General features: G+C 41.4%; 1 protein-coding gene across 1 annotated transcript in view; it reads right to left on the bottom strand.

Annotated features, from left to right (window-relative positions):
• Window positions 1-20775, bottom strand: part of agbl4 (AGBL carboxypeptidase 4) — a 400933-nt gene that overhangs the window by 186060 nt on the left and 194098 nt on the right. The window contains exon 5 of the mRNA XM_049587376.1: window positions 2822-3038. Coding sequence (XP_049443333.1) covers window positions 2822-3038 — 217 coding nt within the window. The remainder of the gene's footprint in view (window positions 1-2821; window positions 3039-20775) is intronic.

The raw sequence follows: 20775 nt of genomic DNA, 5'->3' as shown, positions 1-20775 counted from the left end.
ATTCAGTAAAAACGAAACAAAAATGATCTCTCATTTCTTTAGTTTGTGAACAACAACAGTAACTCAGAGTGAGATTCAGATTCTGTATACAATATTAACAATTCAACGAAATAAAATCCACCACAAAATACACATTTAAACAGCTCCCAAATACAAAAAAATGTACCCTGAGATCTATATATAGAAATCAACAGGTGATTTCCTTCTTTTAGCAAAATCCTAAATGACTGACTAGTTTATTTTCCCACCTGGGCCTTTATGCTCTGCCATTTCTCCTCAAATCATCACCCGTTTGTAACCTATTATGATACCACAACTATCGCACATTCACATACTTTTCTTGACGAGCCGCGAGCTGCACTTGGGTTTACATTACCAAAGGTTTATGACAAAATTACTTGGCGACATCGACTCCTGTGTGCACATGGCAAGAGAGGAGAGGGAGAGACACTGTGCTGCTGCCAGATGAGCTGCTGAATGAGTTCCCTCTGAGCGGTAAGTCACTAAAAGAGTCTGAGAAGTCCGGTGCTGTTCATAAAACATTCAGGACGCCAGAGTTTACTCCACACTACTGAAGATGTTTGTCTTTTTGGAACCACTGTGGTGTCTGTAATAATTTCGCTTTCGGACATCGTTTTTGTTGCCGTGGGTAACAGTATGACATCAATAAGTAACCAAGTCGAAACACTGTGAGTATCACAATATGTATTTGTCATATCATATTAAAAACTACACCGGTATTATCGTGAACAATATGACATGGCACACCCCTAATCACCAGATTCTTACCAATACAAAGCTCTAATGTTGAGCAATTTTATATTTTACTATGCCGAGATGTTTTAATGCTGACTTCTCATTATTTTGGCTGCCTGGTTACAACAGATTATACAGCCATAAGAATTTACAACAGAAGTGCAAAATATATCTACGGGAAAGTATATGGTTGGATTTACAGTTACTGTATATTGTAATGTGTTGGTACATCAAGGTGCTTTATTGTATGTTTAGATGAGTATTTGAAATAACTTTAGAGTGACTTTATATACATATACACACAGTTACAGTGTGCACAAGTATTTAATAAATAATTCAGTAAAATACTGGAAAATAGTAATAACAATCAATGCAAATTAATAGCTATTTAAATTATATCAAACCCCACCTTATATATGTAAAGTCAGCAATGGCAGTGGCCATTTAATGTATTTACATTCAGCAATTACCCCTCTGTTTTCACTGGCAGTGGCGGAGTCCGCCATTCCCAAGTGGGATTTAAATTACTGACATAAGCACAAGGGTCTGACAGGACACGATGCATTAATGTTCTTTAGCACTACTGTTTGTAATTTTATCTATGTGATTAAGGCTTCTCTGTAACTGCTGACGCAAATCCAACATTTCCCACTGCTGCTGCTTCACAATAAAAGCCATCCACTGGCAAACCACTGAATGGCTTTTATTGTGAAGCAGCTCTGTTTATTTCAACACAGAGGTTTGTGCTTAGTGTTGATGCATTTACCACTTTTGCGAATCTAAGTCAGGAGATCAGTTTCCATTTTTGTTAGAGAGTAATGGAACAAGACGGAAAAAACACAGTGAGCTGCTGGATGAAAAGCTGCAGTTGAACGTCTCACACCGGGGTTTGTCAGAACCAGTACTCCTCCAACTTGACATTATGCTAAACAACTCTTTTTACCCTGCCATGTTACTCAAACCGTGCATGCATCATGTGATCAGATCACGGCTGCTCACAGTGTGATGGAAAAAAGCCAATTATTGACTTTCCTCTATATAAAACAACATACTGGGATGAATCGTCTCAGCGCTCATAACTGAGATTTTAAGGATTATAACTTGAAAGAAAAGACGAAAAGTGCATCATGTATCCATCCTTTTTTTCCATATTGAATTTGCAGTGAATACTCTGAAATATACGGGGGCGACCTCGGGCTCACCTGGTAGAATGTGCTTGCAGTGGCCTTTAATTCTTACCCATGGCCCTTAGCTGCATATCATCCCTCCATTTTTCCTGTCACTCTTAAGCTTTACTATGATAAAAAAGCAAAAAGCCTTAAAAATAATCCTTAACAGAAAGAAATACGACCAACATTAGAATTAGTGTTGTTGTTACTGCAGGTCACCAGACCTTTTATTTATAGAGGTATTTCTCATTTGTTTTTAACCATACCATCAACAGTTCCTTGCCATGCTTTCTAAAATTTCTGTATTTCATGGTCAGGTACGCCGTACAAATACCTGTACTTTCATGGCGCCCCCCTTGCAGCAAGCTTTTCTCTGACAAATGTTGGAGGACAGAAGAAAAAGTCGTAATCTCTCAAGCATTTCTAATGAGTTTTTCTCCTACAATTATTTGATAAGAGCAGACAAGACTGGAGGCAGCGTGTATGATACACTGGCTCCTACTGCCGAGGTGAGAGCTCTGCTGATTACACACAGAGCCATTTACACACTCACACAAACATGCGCGCGCACACACACACACACACACACACACACACACACACACACCCAGAGGCTTACAGTCCGTCATCTCAGAGTGCAACAATCCTAATAATAACATGAGAGGCTGAAGTTATGACCGGCAGGCACACCTAAGTTACCAATCTGTGTTCTCCTTATTCTGAACACACACACACACACACACACACACACACACACACACACACACACACACTACAACTCACAACCCTTCCACCCCTTATCTTCACCACCATTCAACTTCTCTGCTCCAGCCATAACCACCACTACCCCACACACTTCCTTCTCCACCTGCTCACAGCACATCCTCCCAACTCACCACACTGAGTCCCAGCTGCTCCCTCTGCAGGTAGGGCAGGTTTCTGCGCTCCAGGCTGGCCAGATAGTGCTGCAGTCTGGAGTAGGTGTAGGGGTAGCAGTAGGCAAACTGGTATACATCATCCTCCCGGTCAAAACAGAAGGCAAAGGACATGACATAGTTGCGCCGGTGGTCAGGACAACGGTAGTAGTATACGTTTTTGGCAGGGAGCCTCTGCCTGCAAAAGCAAAACACAAACACATATGGAGGAATTAGGGAAGTCATTCAAAGGACAGGTCTTTTGACTTAAGGACGGGAGGTCACGAAGGGTTAAGACTGCATCAGGTGAAGATACAAGGAACAAGAGAGCACAGAGAGCACAGCACTTTTGCAAGAGAAGGGAAAAAAAGTGCAGAAAGTGTAAAGATAGACAAGGAAACCGACTCATGAGTTACACATAGAGAGTTGAGAAATCATAACAGGGAAGTTGCATCAACTTGTCAGTTTGTCGTCTTCCAGAGATGTTGAGTTCGGCTGGCAAAGGAGTACAAGTGAGGGAAGAAGTGGGAAAGTGAGGAGATATCGCCTGATAATCGCACTGCTGGGGAAGTCTGAGAGGTTCTGAACTTATGAGGTGTGAATGTTAAAACAAACTCACACAATAATTCTTTGATGAATAATCAAAAAACCAAGTTTAACTTCTATTGAAAGAATGGGCGATTTCAAGCAAACAACAATTAATCATTCATTAATCAGCACTTGGTGATTCATCACTTGTCATATAAACACCACAATCGCCATTTATTATTTAATGCACAGCCAGGACGAACAAACATAACAAAATGTAAATGAAAACTAATGTGAACAGCAAAACAATGAAATTAAATGACAAAGAATGATAAATTGTCATCTAACTTCAAGAGCAAATTGATTAAATTAATACGATTTGTTTAGCATTTTATTAGACTTTTATTGGGCAGATATAACTTTTGTTTGTCTCCCTTGGATACTTAAAGACCACAACAAGTGTAAGTGAGCCACAAAAGACTTGTGGTGAATGATGAAGCAGCAGGAAAAGCTGGTTATTAACTTTGTAGGTTTTCCATACACTGATCTCACCTTCTGAAGGGCAACTGGTGGGTTTGGCTTTACAGTTTGTGTCCATGAATGTCAGCTGTTTCCAGCTTTGCTCTTAGAAATTCCCACATGAACACAAGAAATTTTTATTATGACGACTTTGACACTATTGTACTGTGCCTGCTGTTTCTCAGGTGTAATTCAAATTGCAGTCTGAGTGAAAAGCAGAAAATGATCTTCCTTTTTTGCTTGAGTGTGTGAGCAATTTGGACAACTACATCAAGAGAGGAGTGGTTAAGCATCTAATCTGTGTAAGCCATGTTTCATGTGGTGTTGAGTGTCGTACAGTGTGCTATGTGTTTGGTGCGCTCTTCTCTGGTGTGTGCTGTGGTTGTGCACTTTGCTGAGTTGCGTGTTGCATGTTGCACGCTGGGCCCAGGGCGAAATAAAGCTGACTGATCCGTGCACCTCACGGGCGATCAATGGGGTGTGGGACAGTACTGCTGCAGTCTACAGAACTTCTCCGCTTACTCAACATGTTTTCTTTTCACACTCTTCACCCGTCTATCTTTGTCTCCCTCTCTCCCCTCGTTTAGCCCTCACCGCTGAGACGTGGTCAGAGGGATGTTGTATACATGCAGGCAACTAGATTTGCCTCTCTTCCTCCATCTTTCCATTTTTTCCGTCTTTCCCCAAATCTCTCTCGTCTTGCCCTGTCACTCACAGACTCCGCCTTGACAGTTTACGTGGAAAAGACCAAGCATGAGGAACAACGGTGCTGCTGCCACAGGAGCTCTGGCAGTCGCTCTGAGAGAGAAGGATAAAAGGAGGAAGAAGATGAGGACGTTGAGTGACTGGTGGGTTTGGGGTGTTGGGAGCAGGGAGAAAGGTGGAATAAGGAGATAAGGAGAAGATGAGAGAGCAGGGCGATGGCAGATCTGGGCCTGATACCGAGATATACGGGAATTGGTGGCGGCTAGCAGCATAGCGGCTGTGTGATGGCGGGGCTGGCTAGTGAGCTAGCGTCTCTGGCAACAGATCAGATGAAGATGCTATCGGGGGCTGTGATAGGAACAGGACCTGATAATCAACAAACAGGACAGACTGCTCTGCGCTAACTCTGACGGAGTGAACTTCTCTCTCTGACTCACCTCTGGAGAGGGAGGACAGGAAGGAGACACATAAGAGTTTTATGTGTTTGCTCAGACACCTAATACATCAGCTTTGGCGACAGACCTGCATAGAAATGCATAGTGAACACACTTGCATGCATTTTCAAACACTTGAAGATGTCCCTGCAGGTACCTAGTAAAACAAAAAGCTAAATCACTCGGCCTCTCTCAGACAGAGGGGGAGAAGGGAGAGAACGGCAGGGCTGATTATTCCTTCAGAGGAGGAGAGAGGAGAATGTATCTGCATGTGGCTATCTCAGCAGAATACTAATGCAGCCAGTGGCTAGCTATACCACACCCAGCCTTCCCACTGGAGCCAGATTACCAGCCTTGTCTTACAGCCTGTAAAGCTGGACAAAGAAAGAGAAGAAAAAAACAACAAAATATTTAATCTTGGGGGGAAAATGACAGCAAATTTTGGAACATGAATATTAGTCATAAGACCACACAGGTTTGAAGTTGAGTGAATAAAACTGACCGGCAAGGACAAAATAAACCTTCAAATGACACACTCATGTTCACACACTGGTGCCAGCCCTCCAAGGTGCAGGTTAATTAAAATAAGATGACACCTCACCTCTTTACATATTTCCCTGTTTGGCTCTGCCCATTCACGCAATCCCACTTCTCTCCGTTTCTCCGTCTCTTTCTCTCTATTGGGCAGCGTGTGACCTTGCCGGAGACTGGAAAAGTCCCAGCTATTGATTTTAATTACTGCTGCTTGTCTCGTCACAGCATTATAGTTATAGGCCGGAGAAAATAGCTCTGTGACTTCTCATGGAAAGAGACTACCTGGAAGGCCTGAACTTACAGGCTGTATCTGCATTGGGTAGCACACAAATAAGAAAAACACACAAAATCTTCAGCACATGCACATTAAACGCACACAGTCCCTTTGGTTTTTATCTAAGCGGTGGCTGCTCCTGCTCGGCAGCTGGCAATTTGTTTTATCTAAATGGTACCTCCCTGTGCCTCTCCCCTGCCCATCTCTTGACGTGGTACAGTGCCGTCGCTCCCAAACAGAATTATCACTGCGTGGGATGGGGGGGGGGGGGGGAATGGAGAAGCTTCCCCCAAGATGATAACGCACTCACACATGGTTTTACAATTCAGTGATTACAGAGACACAGAAACACACACACAAACAGGAATATGCAAAGGAGTCGCACGCTGAAAACGAAGCAGCAAACTCAGACCGTGTGCGAGCCACATCAAGGTCATTCCTTTGACAGCGAGCTGTGGGACAAGTTAACTGCCAGAGCGTCTCATCACAGCCGTGCAGAATAAAGAGAAGGACGCAGAGCAAAGAGAAAAAGAGGGACTGAAACCCTAGACAAAGGCAGAGAATGGCTGACAAATAGAGAAAGAGACAAGTAAAGAGACAAAGTCGGAAAGAAAGGGATGGAAAAAAGCAAATGAAAGGGGAGAGGGTTTCATAGAGCTAGCAGGCAGCCTTTAGCGAGGTGTCACTTTGCTTTTCTACTTCTGAACCATTGGTAGCTACAAACTCCCGCTCTGATTTTGATGGCACCGGCGTCTCTCTGAAGTTTTGAGATGAAGGCTTAGAAATTGGTAGCTTTCATACGGGCGACATCTTGTCTATATTTTCAAATCAATCAAGCGTAGAGGACACGCCAATCACTGCTGCTCTGAGCACTCTCACAGACAAAGGCAAAAACATACAGGACAAAAACCGACCAGGCCTGGACGCGCACACACACATGCACACACACATGCTCATCTACTCCCTTTTATTTTCTATCTCACTGTTGTCTCTTTCAGCTTGTCAAACGTTCATCCTGTCAACTGTTAGGAAGGTTAAATGTCTTCCAACGTGCCCGTACAGCTGTCAAGCTCCGCGGATCCCCACCAGCTCATTTAAGGCAAATAGTTAGTCCGTTTGGCAAACATTTCACATTGAATGACATATTTCTTTACTCCCTCCGTGTTACTACGCCAATAATTGAAGAGGCAATATTTCTTGGCACTCACTAAAATGACGCCAGATGTTAGATAGGCTCATTGTTTTTAAAACACGGCCCCCGTGTTCTTGTTTTGCATACTAAGTCAAGCAGAAAACAGCCTCCGAATCATCTGAGGAGCGTCAAACGTGTGGCTATGTATATTCATGTGTGAGGAAGTGTGCATGTGTGTGTAAACATGACAGGATATATATTCTTGAGGCATCCATCTATCTTTTTTTTTTGGATGCAAATCAAGTTGCAACAAAGCTTTCTGGAAACACTGTTACTAGGCAACCTGTGCTTTCTTTGTAATTTGGTGGGCCTGCTGTATATTGTATGGGGTGGTAAAGTATATTTATTAGACTGGGGCTTTACGAGAACGTGTTCTTTGATTGGGATTAACTTAACACGACCGGTGAAGGAAGAGCAGAGAATGTGCAGGAAGAAGTCATGGATTCGGATTTGACCTCTCAAGTGTGGCGGTACTGAGGAGCGACTTAGTGTAACATTCATTTTTACTGTTGTCAAGGTTAATTCTAACTTTCTGAGGCAGTGTGTCAGCATAAAGTTTGTAAAGTTTGAGAGAACGCACATTATGACCAGGACCCAGTTGTTCGGAAGTAAACTGATTGGATCTGATTGTTTAGTCTAAATTCATTAGCATTTTGCTACTGTTTTCTAGATGAAGCGTGCACATTTAGTTTACATTGTTTTCTCATTGTGATATTTGCTTTTGTAAGCTAATTCCTTTCTCTTTGTCTTTGAGTTACCTGAAATCACTTCCTGGTTGGAGATGGGGAAAAGATGGGGTTGAGGGCGGTGCCTGGCTTTATGCCGAAGGCTATCCCATGACCCAAATTAAGAGCTGTGACATCATGGGGGTGTTAGGAAGTTTCTTTGTGTTAGTCTTAGATATTGTTAATGCAAGTTTTCTCTTTTGTGTTTAATTTGGTCTGATCAGATATATATGTTGCCCCACTGTTTCATTCTGTTCTGTCAGGTCTGTTTGTTAATGCCTAGTTTTTTTAGCTTTATTTTTTCAGGAGTAATGTTCTGTTGACCTCTTTTAAGGGCCTAGCTAGAACGTTTGTGCTTTGACTGCTTGGCCCACAACACAAAGATAAAGTAGTTAAAGTAGACATTAGACTACCCATTAGCCTTTCAGTACAGTAAATTTAAAATATATATATTTTGTCCCCATAAAGTAGCTGGATTGGTGATCCAGTCCAATGTGGCTTTGAAATACTGGCACAAATATAAAATGGATTAGCTGATCCTGGATAGTAAGACATGGGATTTCCAAATCTGGATCACTCAGATCTCATTTAAATGTTTTGAACAACTGGGCCCATGGCTGGTGATGTGGACTAGCCAGGATTAATGCTACCTGTAGGTTCTTCTGGCTAGCAGCAGTGAGGTTTTGCAGGAAGCAATAACATTCCTGAATTATGGACTTTCCTGTAACAAGAGAGCTGAGAGTAGAACACCTGTGGAGACAACAGGCCGTTAGCAGCCTCCTCAGGTCAGAAACAACCCTCTGATGAGGCTGAAACACAACAGAAAAAGACTCCCTCACCTGATGGCCATATCAAAGCACCCAGGAGGTGTACTCTCATCAGGTGGCCTCTTACTCCGCTTCCTGTTAGAGGCATTGTAAAAAGCTGTTATATCTTAACACCGTGTTTGCTTTGATATTTACATAGATATACTGATTACTGGTCAATTCACTTGGATAATTTCTTTGTCGCCCTGTAATCCCAGATTTGACATCTTTTAAACCTCAATGAAACTCGAGGTGAGATAGCCCGGTCAGTATCAGATCACACACAGTGTTTCACCTGAGCTCAGATTATGCAGTTGACATACAAATGTAAAGTTATTTCCATAAAATTCTGAAAGCTGTCATAAATCTTGGAGTTTCATCTAAATAAAATGCATTTGCTGTTTATAGGAGTTTGTTCTGCTGATGTGTTTAATACAGAGGGAGTGGCTGGTTGTCTGTCTGTCCTTCTGTGTAAAAATTCATCACTTCCAGTTATTCATCTCTTTGTCATGTCACCCTCCCCCCATATTGTCCTCTAATTTGCTGTCTCCCTCCTGTTACGGCCATTTGTCAGGTACACCGAAAATGTTCCTGGGTCAGTGTGACCCTGTGCATGTTTAATCACCCAAAACTTGTCAGAAACCAAAAGATCCTAACAAACAGTGTCTGTACCTCATTACTAACACCATTACCATCAATTCAATCAATATTTAGTACAGTGGTGTTTTTCACCTCTCACAGATCATGGTTACATTTGGATAATTCACTCATTATTCATAAAAAAATACACGTTCAAACTATTTTTTATGTACATTGTAAAAACCTCAATATAACAACCATAACATTTCATTTTTTATATAATGTTTTTTTTTTTCTTTTTTAACATATTTAAACTTTTTTTCATGAGGTATTACTGATGAATAGAGATGAAACACCTCTGCTGTTCACGGTCAGATTGACCTGTTCACTTAAATGCACAATCAAGCCAAATGAGTCATTTTCTGTATTGAATTGGGTTTGACCAGCTCAAAAGACTTAATGTCTTTGACATGAGTCACTGCCATCCTGGTGGGCACCAGGCAGCGTCTTTATTATGTTTTCTGCAGACAGCAGCCTAATGTACATTCACCGGTCACTTTATTAGGCACACCTGTTCAACTGCTTATCAAGGCAAGCCAATCACGTGGCAGCAACTCAAAGCATTTAGGCATGTAGACATGGTCAAAACGACCTGCTGAAGTGACTTTGAACATGGCATGGTTGTTGGTATGAGTATTTCAGAATGATCTACTGGGATTTTAACTCAGTAACAGTAACTCAAATAACCACTGGTTCCAACCAAGGTCTGCAGAAGACCATCTCTGAGCCAACAACACGTCGAACCTTGAAGCAGATGGGCTACAGCAGCAGAAGACCACACCAGGTGCCACTCCTGTCAGCTAACAACAGGAAACTGAGGCTACAGTTCACACAGGCTCACCAAAACTGGACAATAGAAGATTGGAAAAACGTTGCCTGGTCTGATGAGTCTGGATTTCTGCTGCGACATTCAGATGGTAGGGTCAGAATTTGGTGTAAACAACATGAAAGCATGGATCCATCCTGCCTTGTATCAACGGTTCAGGCTGGTGGTGGTGGTGTAATGGTGTGGGGGATATTTTCTTGGCACACTTTGGGCCCCTTAGTACCAACTGAGCATGGTTTAAACACCACAGCCTACCTGAGTATTGTTGCTGACCGTGTCCATCCCTTTATGACCACAGTGTACATCTTCTGATGGCTACTTCCAGCAGGATAATGCACCATGTCACAAAGCTCAAATCGTCTCAAACTGGTTTCTTGAACATGACAATGAGTTCACTGTACTCCAGTGGCCTCCACAGTCACCAGATCTCAGTCCAATAGAGCACCTTTGGGATGTGGTGGAACGGGAGATTCGCATCATGGATGTGCAGCTGACAAATCAGCAGCAACTGTGTGATGCTATCATGTCAATATGGACCAGAATCTCTGAAGGATGTTTCCAGCACCTTGTTGAATCTATGCCACCAAGAATTAAGACAGTTCTGAAGGTGAAAGGGGTCCAACCTGGTACTAGAGAGGTGTACCTAATAAAGTGGCCGGTAAATGTATACTGGAGGACCACTGGTATTTCACCATTGTTTGACGGGGATGTCAAAAATGGAATGATGGAGGAATAGGAACAGCAATTTCCTCATATCAACAAAAATACATAATATATACCACTGTCATATAAAATGTTGATTACACTAATTAAGGCTGGCAGAAGTTTTATATTTAAAGAAATATTTCAGAAATATTTTTCCTAGATTTTCAAACTGCAAACGTCAAATTGACCCACAACACAACAGTAGGGCCATTTGAAAAAAACTGAAAAAACTTCTCCCTCTGTGATTTCATTTTAATTTTTTACCTTTCTGATATTTAAAAAAAAAAATACATATATTTCATTGTCACAGGAATACTCTCAAGACTCTGACCAAATACCCTCACTACTCTTTGTCATGTTGCTGATCTAGATTCACCACATTCTTATCATGTAAATGTCTTCATTGTAAACATGACTGTGTGCTCCAGCAATCGCCTCCATCTCAAACTCCTAATCTGTCCCTCTCTAAATCTGCAAAGATGTACAGCGCTCATACATCCACATGGGACACTTTTATCGCCCCTGAGGGAGGCACACACACAGATGAAAACACAGGAGGATTTACAGTAGCTCCTCTAACTCATGTACCCTGAGATAGAGGCAATGAGGAAGAAAGAAGATGCTTTTGCATTTCATTCTTTCTGTCCTTGTTCGATTTTCCTCAGCATTAAGTCTCCAGTGCAGTTTTTAATTTGTCATCTTAAGACTTCTGCTTGATCATTTCCTGAGTATCTGATTTAAGAAGCTCCTCGGGGTGTTTTAAGCACAACTGCACAATATGTTTCAATAATTTGACATTTCAAATATATGGAGACAAACTGAACTTAGAATGAAATCTTAAGGTTGTTTTCGATGTTCTTCTGATCAAGGGAAACACATAACTGAGCAGTGTGACAGTGCCTGGATGGACCAGTAGAGGGCCACACCTTTTAGTTAGAGGTGACCTGTTGAAAGGTAAAAGTGGAGAACTCCGAGACAGAGAGATGTACATTGCTTAATCAGCACTAACGTGCACAGTAACTACTCTGCTCTGTGAAATGTGTCTCCTTTCCAGTGAGTAATCTACACGAAATATGACTCCTGAGAGGAAAACCACCTGCTGAATAATGCAGCTTGGTTGGGAGAAAAACAGTTAAAACACCACATTTATCCGATGATTAAATGCTACATTACATCAATAATGTCATAAATAATTGAAAAAAAGTCTCAGTGGACGCACTGTTTAAAAAGAGAGAGCAATACCTTTACAAAAACACTGTAACGGACTGTAAGTTTTTCCGAGTCACTCAATCCTCAACTGCAGTAAAAAAGTAAAACATGCCCCGTATATATCCCAGAGGGGTCTCGGCTAGATTGAGCATGCTGGGCCTGCTAGTAGCTTTCTCCCCTGCGTCTTGTGGGGCAGCAGGGCAATTAGCAGAAAGCAGATGATCACGGTGGCCTCGCCACTGTGGCGCCACCGGTCCCCTATGGGGCAACAGGGCAGGTGCACATTCGTCTGGAATAATGGGGGGTACAGAGGAAATACACACAAGCAGCCATAAAAAAAAAAAAAAAATCAAACACACACACATACACACACACACACACACACACACACACACACACACACACACTCACTCATCTAATAAAATGATGATGTCAGCGTTAAGCCCCTGGTGAGTGTGTAAGCTGGTGGGAGTGGAAGGAGAGGAGTGGGTTGCGGTGTGTGTGTGCGTGTGTGTGTGAGAAAGAGGAGAGGTAAGAGACCGTCCGTCTATAATTGTGTGATGCAGCATTTCCCAGAGTGCAACATTATACTCCCATCACATTATCTGTATGTGTGTGTGTGTGTGTGTGTGTGTATGTGTGTGTGTTTCTATGAGTGTGGACCGAATAGACAGACTGGCGCCAGACTAAGTCATAATAATAATGTTCCAAGAGAGCAGACACATGCACAGACAAAGACAAAAGATAGATACACACACACACACACACACACACACACACACAGTCTCACCACTATCAAGGTATATGGTGTGCATATGTTGGCACAGTGGGGTGGTGATCATACAGTAGATGTAACCCTCTTTGTAAGAGTCTAGTCCATTAGTCCATTAGTGATGTTCTCTATACCATAACACAGGAAATGAGCAGGCCTCACCCAGCCCTCTGACTTCTTTCTTTCATTTTCTTTTTCTCTCTTTTAACTTTTTACTTTCTCTTTCTTTATTTTCTATTTTCTTTCATTTTCTGTCTTTCATTTTATTTTTTATTGCTTCACTTTTTCTTTCTCTTTGTTTCTATTTTCTTTCACTTTTTTCTTTATTTTACTTTTTCTTTCATCTCTTTCTTTCATTTTCTTTGCCTCACATTTTTTCTTATTTTTTCCCTTCTTTCTTTCTTTTTTCCTTTTTTTCTTTAATTTTATTGTATCTTTGTTTCGTTTTTCTTTAGCTTTTTTCCATTAATTAATTTTTTCTTTTTGCCTTTCATTTGTCTCCTTTTTCTCTTTCATTTTTTCTCTTCTTTCTTTCACCGTTTTTTCTATTATTTTTTTCTTTTTTTGACTTTTTTCTTTGTCTTTCTTTCACTTCCCTTTCCTTGCATTTTTCTTATTTTTTTCTCATTTCTTTTTCATTCTTTCTCCTTTTTTCTTTAATTTTATTTTATCTTTGTTTGTCTTTTTCTTGCACTTTTTCCAATATATTATTTTATTCTTTTACTTTTGTCTTTTTCTTTCTCACATTTTATTTTCCTTACATTTTTTTCTTCTTCAGTATTTTTTTGTTCTTTTATTTTTCCCCTTTTTATTTAATTTTGTTTTATCTTCGTTTCACTTTTTCTACCTATTTTTTCTTTCTTTCTTTCACTTTTTCTTTCTACCTCCTTCTTCATTTTCATTTTTCATTCTTTCACTTTCTCTTTCTGTCTCTTTAAAGGGCCAGTGTGTAAAATGGGTTGAAAACCGTTGAAAACAGTGACATCAGTGGTCAAATTCTAGATTGCAGGGCTCATTCGCTCACCCCTCCTGTTGGGTAAATGACGGTGGCCTCGTAGGGACAAAAAGCCTTGCGCAGACACGAGTTTTTCAGGAGTAGGTCTATCTAGCAACGAGGTGAATATTTATTTAGAAATCTAAACCATGTTACGATATTGTAATGAATCACTCACCAGCAGGAGACCAGAGTAGCGTTCGGGAAAAAGGCCCGTTTATTTGAGCACTCCAAAAACTCCGGTAACACTCCAGGGGGTAAAAGACTCCGTCCCAAACTCTGACTCTTCTAGCGTAACACACACACACACACACACCATACACACATTCTCGTTTACAATGCCAAGCGAGTACCCCCTCCCCTCTCTGCTCAATCTCCAGCCCGCACACTGACTGACAGCGTAGCCTGTAAACAGAGCTCAGCTGTTTATTTAGCCTAGCAATATCTCCGGACTATAGTAGCTGCAATGGACGACTTTGAACACGATTTTGAAGAGTTTCTTGTAGCGGACACAGATCCAGAGCCATACCTGTTTGAGCCGGAGTACACAGATGAACTCCATGTGTTGGATGCTGAGCGGGCGAGAAGAGAGGCTGAATCCTCCGCTCCCATTTTGCTGCACAAAATGGGATTCGGTGCTGCCATAGTTGGGGAGATATATCATCAGGAGGAAAAGCGCAACAGAGAGTGCATCACAAGGAGTGAAGTTGCATCTTCTTTTCATCTTCTCGCAGATGACGGTTCGGGTTCATTCTCTCGTGTTGCATGGTAAGTGTAGTCCATTCGCAAACTTTGTAACTAAAAAAACTTTTCGCTACTCTCTGTCGACGAACTACTAACACTCTCTGCTGTTTCCTCCTCCTTCTTCCTTCCTCCCGCTGTCTTCGTTGGTTTATTTATACACGCGAAACGCGTTCTCTGGCTGGCTGGATTGTCCGCTCGGGCTGCCTTACGTACATGGCGCCGCAAGATGGCGACCTCTCTAAAGCAAGACCCTTGCTATACACATATATATAAAAGCAAAATTATAAGGCTATGAAAACCAAATGAATTTTAGCAATTATACACTTATATAAGCATATTAATGGGTAGAATATTCAGATTCAGATTTGACAATAAACCATGCCAAATATTACACACTGGCCCTTTAAAATGTATTTCTAAAATACTGAATGATCAAACCCAGTGCATTTCATTTTCAGTAACTGTTTCAGTCTGAAACACATCACAAGCTACAACCACTCTGGCTTCTCTACTTTGACTAAACAGTTTTAATTACAGAATTATGATTTGTTTTAATAAATGAAGTCATCACTGTAGAGATAACTGAGACATGACAGAAAACACTCTGATCTCACTGTGTCTGACTCGCACACTGAGTCAAGTTGGTAACATTGGTACAAGTGATCAGTGAGATCAAGCATTAGCATCACCGCTCCTGTATTCCCCCCCGCGTGTGTGTGTGTGTGTGTGTGTGTGTGTGTGTGTGTGTGTGTGTGTGTGTGTGTGTGTGTGTGGAACAGGGTCACACAGAGTGATGAGATCATTCTCTCTGGAAATTTACTCGGTGGAAGGCAATGCAACACGCGATACATTCTGAAATCACTTTTTATTAAATTCCACATAGAGATGAGCTCACCTCCTGTAGTCCATTACTCTGATCAGAATGACTCGCTGCTGTGGGAAAATAACCAACAGGCTTGAATAATGCAAAGACGAGCAAAATAAATAATAAATTATCTTTGTCACAATCACTGTTGCTGATTGTGCAAGAATGGTTCATTTGCCAAACTCGGGCTTGTTAAAAAACTTAATAATTTCATGTATCAAAAAGTTTCTGTCATGTTAATATGACAGTATATTTTTAAACTGAACTAATTTCAACATTGTTATTGTATTTTAACTTCTGACTGACTATAGAAAAAAAGCATCTATATTAATTTGTGCAGCTGCTGTTCACATGGCATGTTTATAACAGCAGGTACTAAATATGAAACCACTGTATGGCATTAAATTACTAACATATGGACAGTAGATAGATCAGTTATAATAAATAATTTAAACATTTAAAAGTGAGCAGGTACTGAGAAACAAATGAAGAGTAGAAATTCTTGAAGGTTTTAGAATTCATGGACTCATTCATAGACCACGGGGGGAGATATTTTCAGAAGTTAAGCCTTTTCTATGGTGAATAATTTAGAAAAATTCTCCATCAGATGTGAAACCGATCTTGAATTAGCCCTCTTTCTTCTATAAAGGTATGTAATATGTATATTTGTTTATGAAATACATTGAAAGATGTAGCGTTACATCAATAAATGAATGTATGTTTGTGGCTAAAACAAAACCATTCGTCATATTACAGCTTTCATCTTACACAGCCGCAAACAGATGCATTACGTCATCACTGTGCAACCTACAAACAGCTGTGTTTATAAAAAACAATAGTATAAGAATATAGCTATGTCCTTCTTTCACTCACTGCCGAAGCAAATGCACATGCTAGCTAGTTCAAGATCTTCTGACACAAGGTGGTAGTTCTCATGGAAACACTACTACTTTTGTGCACAGGAGCTGCCACTAACTGAATTTTAATGTAGCTGCTTTAAAAATTAAGTTCATGGACTTGCAAAAACCTTTTCTCCTCATTGAGACACAAGTATAACACCATATCCTATTAGTTAAAACACATACTGTACAGTACCATTTCACTGCGACACCCCCACTTTGATTCTAACTCTAACTCTCCCCATGTTTACTGTCTGTGTCCCTGCTGTTAATATCAAATAAATGCCAAAGAAAATAAACAGTGCTCCAATTATATTCAAATTAGTGATGATAAATGTGCAAGTCTTTTATTGCACCTCCTCCTACTGTGCTGCTACTACTGGTAATATCACTGGTATCATGAATACTATGTTTGTGTTGCCATGCAAAGTACTGTAGATTTGAACCACATGTATGGAGATCTACGAGATCTCATTGTCCTGCATTCACTATAACTCAACTTCCTAATGTACATTGCAAGATGACCTATGCTGTTCTTAAACATAGACTGTAAAAATAATTGACAATTTGTTCTTTAATTTCTTGTTTTTCGCTGTTATTTTTTCCTTTTTTTAATTATTTTTTTTCTGCGTTTCACTTTTTCTTTCTCTTTCTTTATTTTAACTTTTCTTTCACTTTCTTTTTCTTCCTATTTTAAATGTATTCTCAACTACTGCATGATCAAACTCAAAATGTATTTCATTTTTATTTTTTGTTTCTGTCACAAGCTTCAGTCACTGTGACTTTTGTGCTCTGACTAAACTGTTTTAATTACAGATGCAAATTATTTGTTTTAGTAAATGAAGTCATCACTGTAGCGATGACTGAGGAATGTGACATGGATGACAGGAAACACTCTGATCTCACTGTGTCTGACTGGCACACTGAGTCAAGTCAGTAACAGTTGACATAGCTAACTGGTAACTGATGTAGCCACTGTGACATCACCCATTGGTATGAGGACTCCTGTTTTCAAGCCTTGAGTTCAGCACTTTGGCTGTCGCCATCTTAGTTGTTTGGAGCCACAAGTGAGCATATTTGGGTGAGAGGCTGGAGCTCTGGAGGAGCAACAGTGGATCTAACTAGAAGCCGAGGACACTATCAGTAGACAGCCTGTCACTCAAAGCAGCCTGCCCTTATTTATGTGTAACTTGAAGCCTTAATGAAATGCAAATGGTTGAAAAAAAAAAAAATCACCCCAGAAAAATCACAACCGTTTTTTGCACCAGGCTGTAAACGTGTTTATTTCTGCTGTAAAGTTTAACATGGATGGGGACTAACTGACTTCTGGAGCCAGCCTCAAGTGGCCGTTCAAAGAACTGCACCTTCCGCACTTCTGTGTTGGCTCCATTTTTCCGCTCCAGAAGTTGAGGCTTGCTCCTAAAGCGAAAATTATCAATTGTTTTCTTTAATGTTTAATCTAGTAATTATGTTATCAGTTTAAATTTTTAAGTTGTAAACAGCAAAAGGTTTTTACTTCATGAGTGACAGGTTATCAGAATCACAGCATGACTGATAAACTTCTGGTAAATGGCCTGACACATTTGAGGCTGCAGTCATGATGCCACCACAGACGCTTATTGCGTGATCAGCACGCAAACCACATGTTGTGTCACAACATCAGTAGAATTGAACTCATCCAAAGTCTCTCTTCTCCCTCCTCCTCCTTCCATCATGCCTCTGTGTCCCTCTCTCCCTCTCCATTCTCCCTGAGGGCCCTGCTGGCCTTGGCACAAGGATGCCAGCCTGTCTGCCCGCATTTCCCTTGGCACGGCAGTGGCAGCTGGGGGCCTGGCTGCCCTGTCTGCCTCCATACTCCCCGGTATATCACACATACACACACGCACACACAAACACACACTCCACGTTCACAGCTTGCAGCCAGACTGGTGTCACCATGTGTGTGCCAGGGGTAGCAGCACCCACAGGAGGGGAGGGCTGGAGGGAGGGAGGGAGGAGAAGGAACAGGGTGGGGTGGGTGGATGGGCGCTTGGGCTCTCAGACAGCCAGATGCTGCCAATTAACTTCTCCGGCCGCCACGGGGCTGTAGGGGGAGAGTCTGGCACCTGTACCATCCAACTCCCCACCACACACACACACACACACACACACACTTTCCTGTGGCTGATAGTAGCAGTGGCTTGTGTAGAAGATGAGGGCCACATGTCCCCTCAGAGTTTAGGAGACAAACACACACCTGGATTACTGTAACTGCTGAACTCCCCTGACCTTTGCCTAAATTCTCTTCTCTTCTCACCATCAGTATCAACAGGTGCAGAGGCATGGGTCAATGTACAGTTTGTACTGACACCTGTCTGCAAACACAGCGACAGCTGTGTGGGAGTGACCATGACCTCCGTCATGTGAATATGACCCTTGGATAAAAGCCTTTCTCCTCTCACTCTCGTTCACTCACTCACTGTATGTATATGTGTGTATATGTGTGTGTTTGTCCGTGTGTGCGTGCTGTCAGGCTGTGTTGGTGATTATACTAGACAGAAGGAATTACAGGCTATTACAGAAGAGAGCCTGTGGCTGCAGCAGCCAGAGCTGCATTGCCCTTAAAGGCTTATGGCTCTCAAAAAGCCAGCCTATTATTCCCACTACAGCACACAGCTGCCCGCTGAACGCCAAAGATATAAATATAGAAAACAAGCAGGAATCTACACCATGATATACAGTAGAACTTGTATTTTATAGTTACATTTATAAACAAAGTACCACCCAAAGAAACTGCCATTCACACTGCACAAATGATTATTATAAACATGTATGGAGGGGATAAAACATGAACATCTTGACAAGGCGGAGGATATTCTTTATTTTTCTTATTTTCAACAAGTCACCCTAAAAGACCAAAAACTAAAAACCCAAAAACTATTAATGTAAAAACACATCAATGAGCCACATCGCTGCACTGGATGACATGTTCCTTCATTATCATGATCATGAGCAACGTAGTTTATTTTTTTTTAGTCAATCCCACATAAACCATTCTGCTGCCTTAAATAATCACAAGATCACCAAATGTGTACTACTCTGCAGCTGAAAATAGTCCCCAACAAATGCAATATTTACTCCTCTTTGAGTAATGGTCATAAAAACTACAGTGCCCAGCTGTTTTATGAAGTATAGCTTCTTTGTATCTGACATCATACATCTATGCTCTGTCCAGATTGAGGGCAGGGAAGTAGAGGTAAGACTACCAACACTGTACAAATGCCTTTGATTTGTGCTGTTTATGGCTTTTCCAATCGATCAAACTGGGGGGGGAAATAAAGGCCACTTTAAGGGCCTATTTCCACCAGATGCGTGTTGGTTGCGTCTCTGCTCTGGCACGGCAGTGTAGCCGACAGGATTCAATTCTGCTGTGTATCTGTTGCCCTCTGCAACAGATACACAGGACTTCTATTTTTGACGGACACTGGAGCACTATGCAGCAATTCAGCACAGAGCAGATCCTGCAGGGCAGGAAGTCGTGCACAGAACAAAAATAAAACATCCGATTAATTTTCAAAATAAAATACACAGTGTTCACAGTGGATCATATTTCCCTGTACTACACCTTGAAAACTACATAATGGGCAGAGGCAGGCCTAAAGTCAACAGGTCAGAGGTTTTCAGATGTCATTTCACCCCGTTGACACCATGGACGAGGAGATATTAATCATGGCAGTGCACCGAGATGTCTTCCGGCGGAGCTGCACCGCTCCACACAGCAAACGCAGCCGGTGGGTATTGACTGACGGCGGAGCACGCAGCAGACACGCGTCCAGTGGAAATCCGGCGTAAGTCCCAAAAATAGTGGGTTGCAAAGGTGTTAAGATTTAAAACAAACAAACAAACAAAAAAAAAAACGGACTGAGAAACAGAAGCAGATGTGGATCAAAAACCTCTGTTGTTAGTTCGAGGAGCAGAGTCAACTAATTTGTTGTGTTAAACAACACACACGAGTTGGGTGCTATATTAATGTGCTGTGACAACTTCTCCGTGTTTTTAGCTATGACCAAGATTTTTAACAGTGTTTCACCTGACCTCTGGGGAGGGTTCACCTAGTAGGTAGAAAATAGCTGAGTGGACCCAACCACTCACAAAATAGTTATAATCCACTAGACTGTTGCACGCTTTCATCAGCTCACAGTGTAATATTTGCAATGTTAGGAGGTCTGGAGGACGGTAGCAACGCTGTCCACAACAGGCAAATCTGTTGAGTTGTGGGAAAACAACTTTTCTTTGTTATGTATGGATCACATCCAACATGAGTTTCAGTTTTCCGATGATACCTGCTGCCTGCAGATTTATCCAACCCCTTGTTGTGGTCACGTTTCTCTACTTCCAATCTAAGGCAGTATATGGATTTATTGTTTTCTGCCTTTCATCTGAATTTTCATGCATAATAATAGTCATGTGACTGCAAACAAGCTAGAAGCTTACTAACTTACAGGACTCACTTACTAAAGTATACAGTATTAAGAAACACAAGCATAGTGTTAGTTTTGGTGTCTTCATGAGATTTATTGACAGTCA

The sequence above is a fragment of the Epinephelus fuscoguttatus genome, linkage group LG10 (assembly GCF_011397635.1).
Source record: "Epinephelus fuscoguttatus linkage group LG10, E.fuscoguttatus.final_Chr_v1".
In the NCBI taxonomy this organism is placed as follows: domain Eukaryota; kingdom Metazoa; phylum Chordata; class Actinopteri; order Perciformes; family Serranidae; genus Epinephelus; species Epinephelus fuscoguttatus.
The sequence above is the reverse complement of the archived record's forward strand: the minus strand, read 5'-3'. Positions and strand labels throughout refer to the sequence as shown.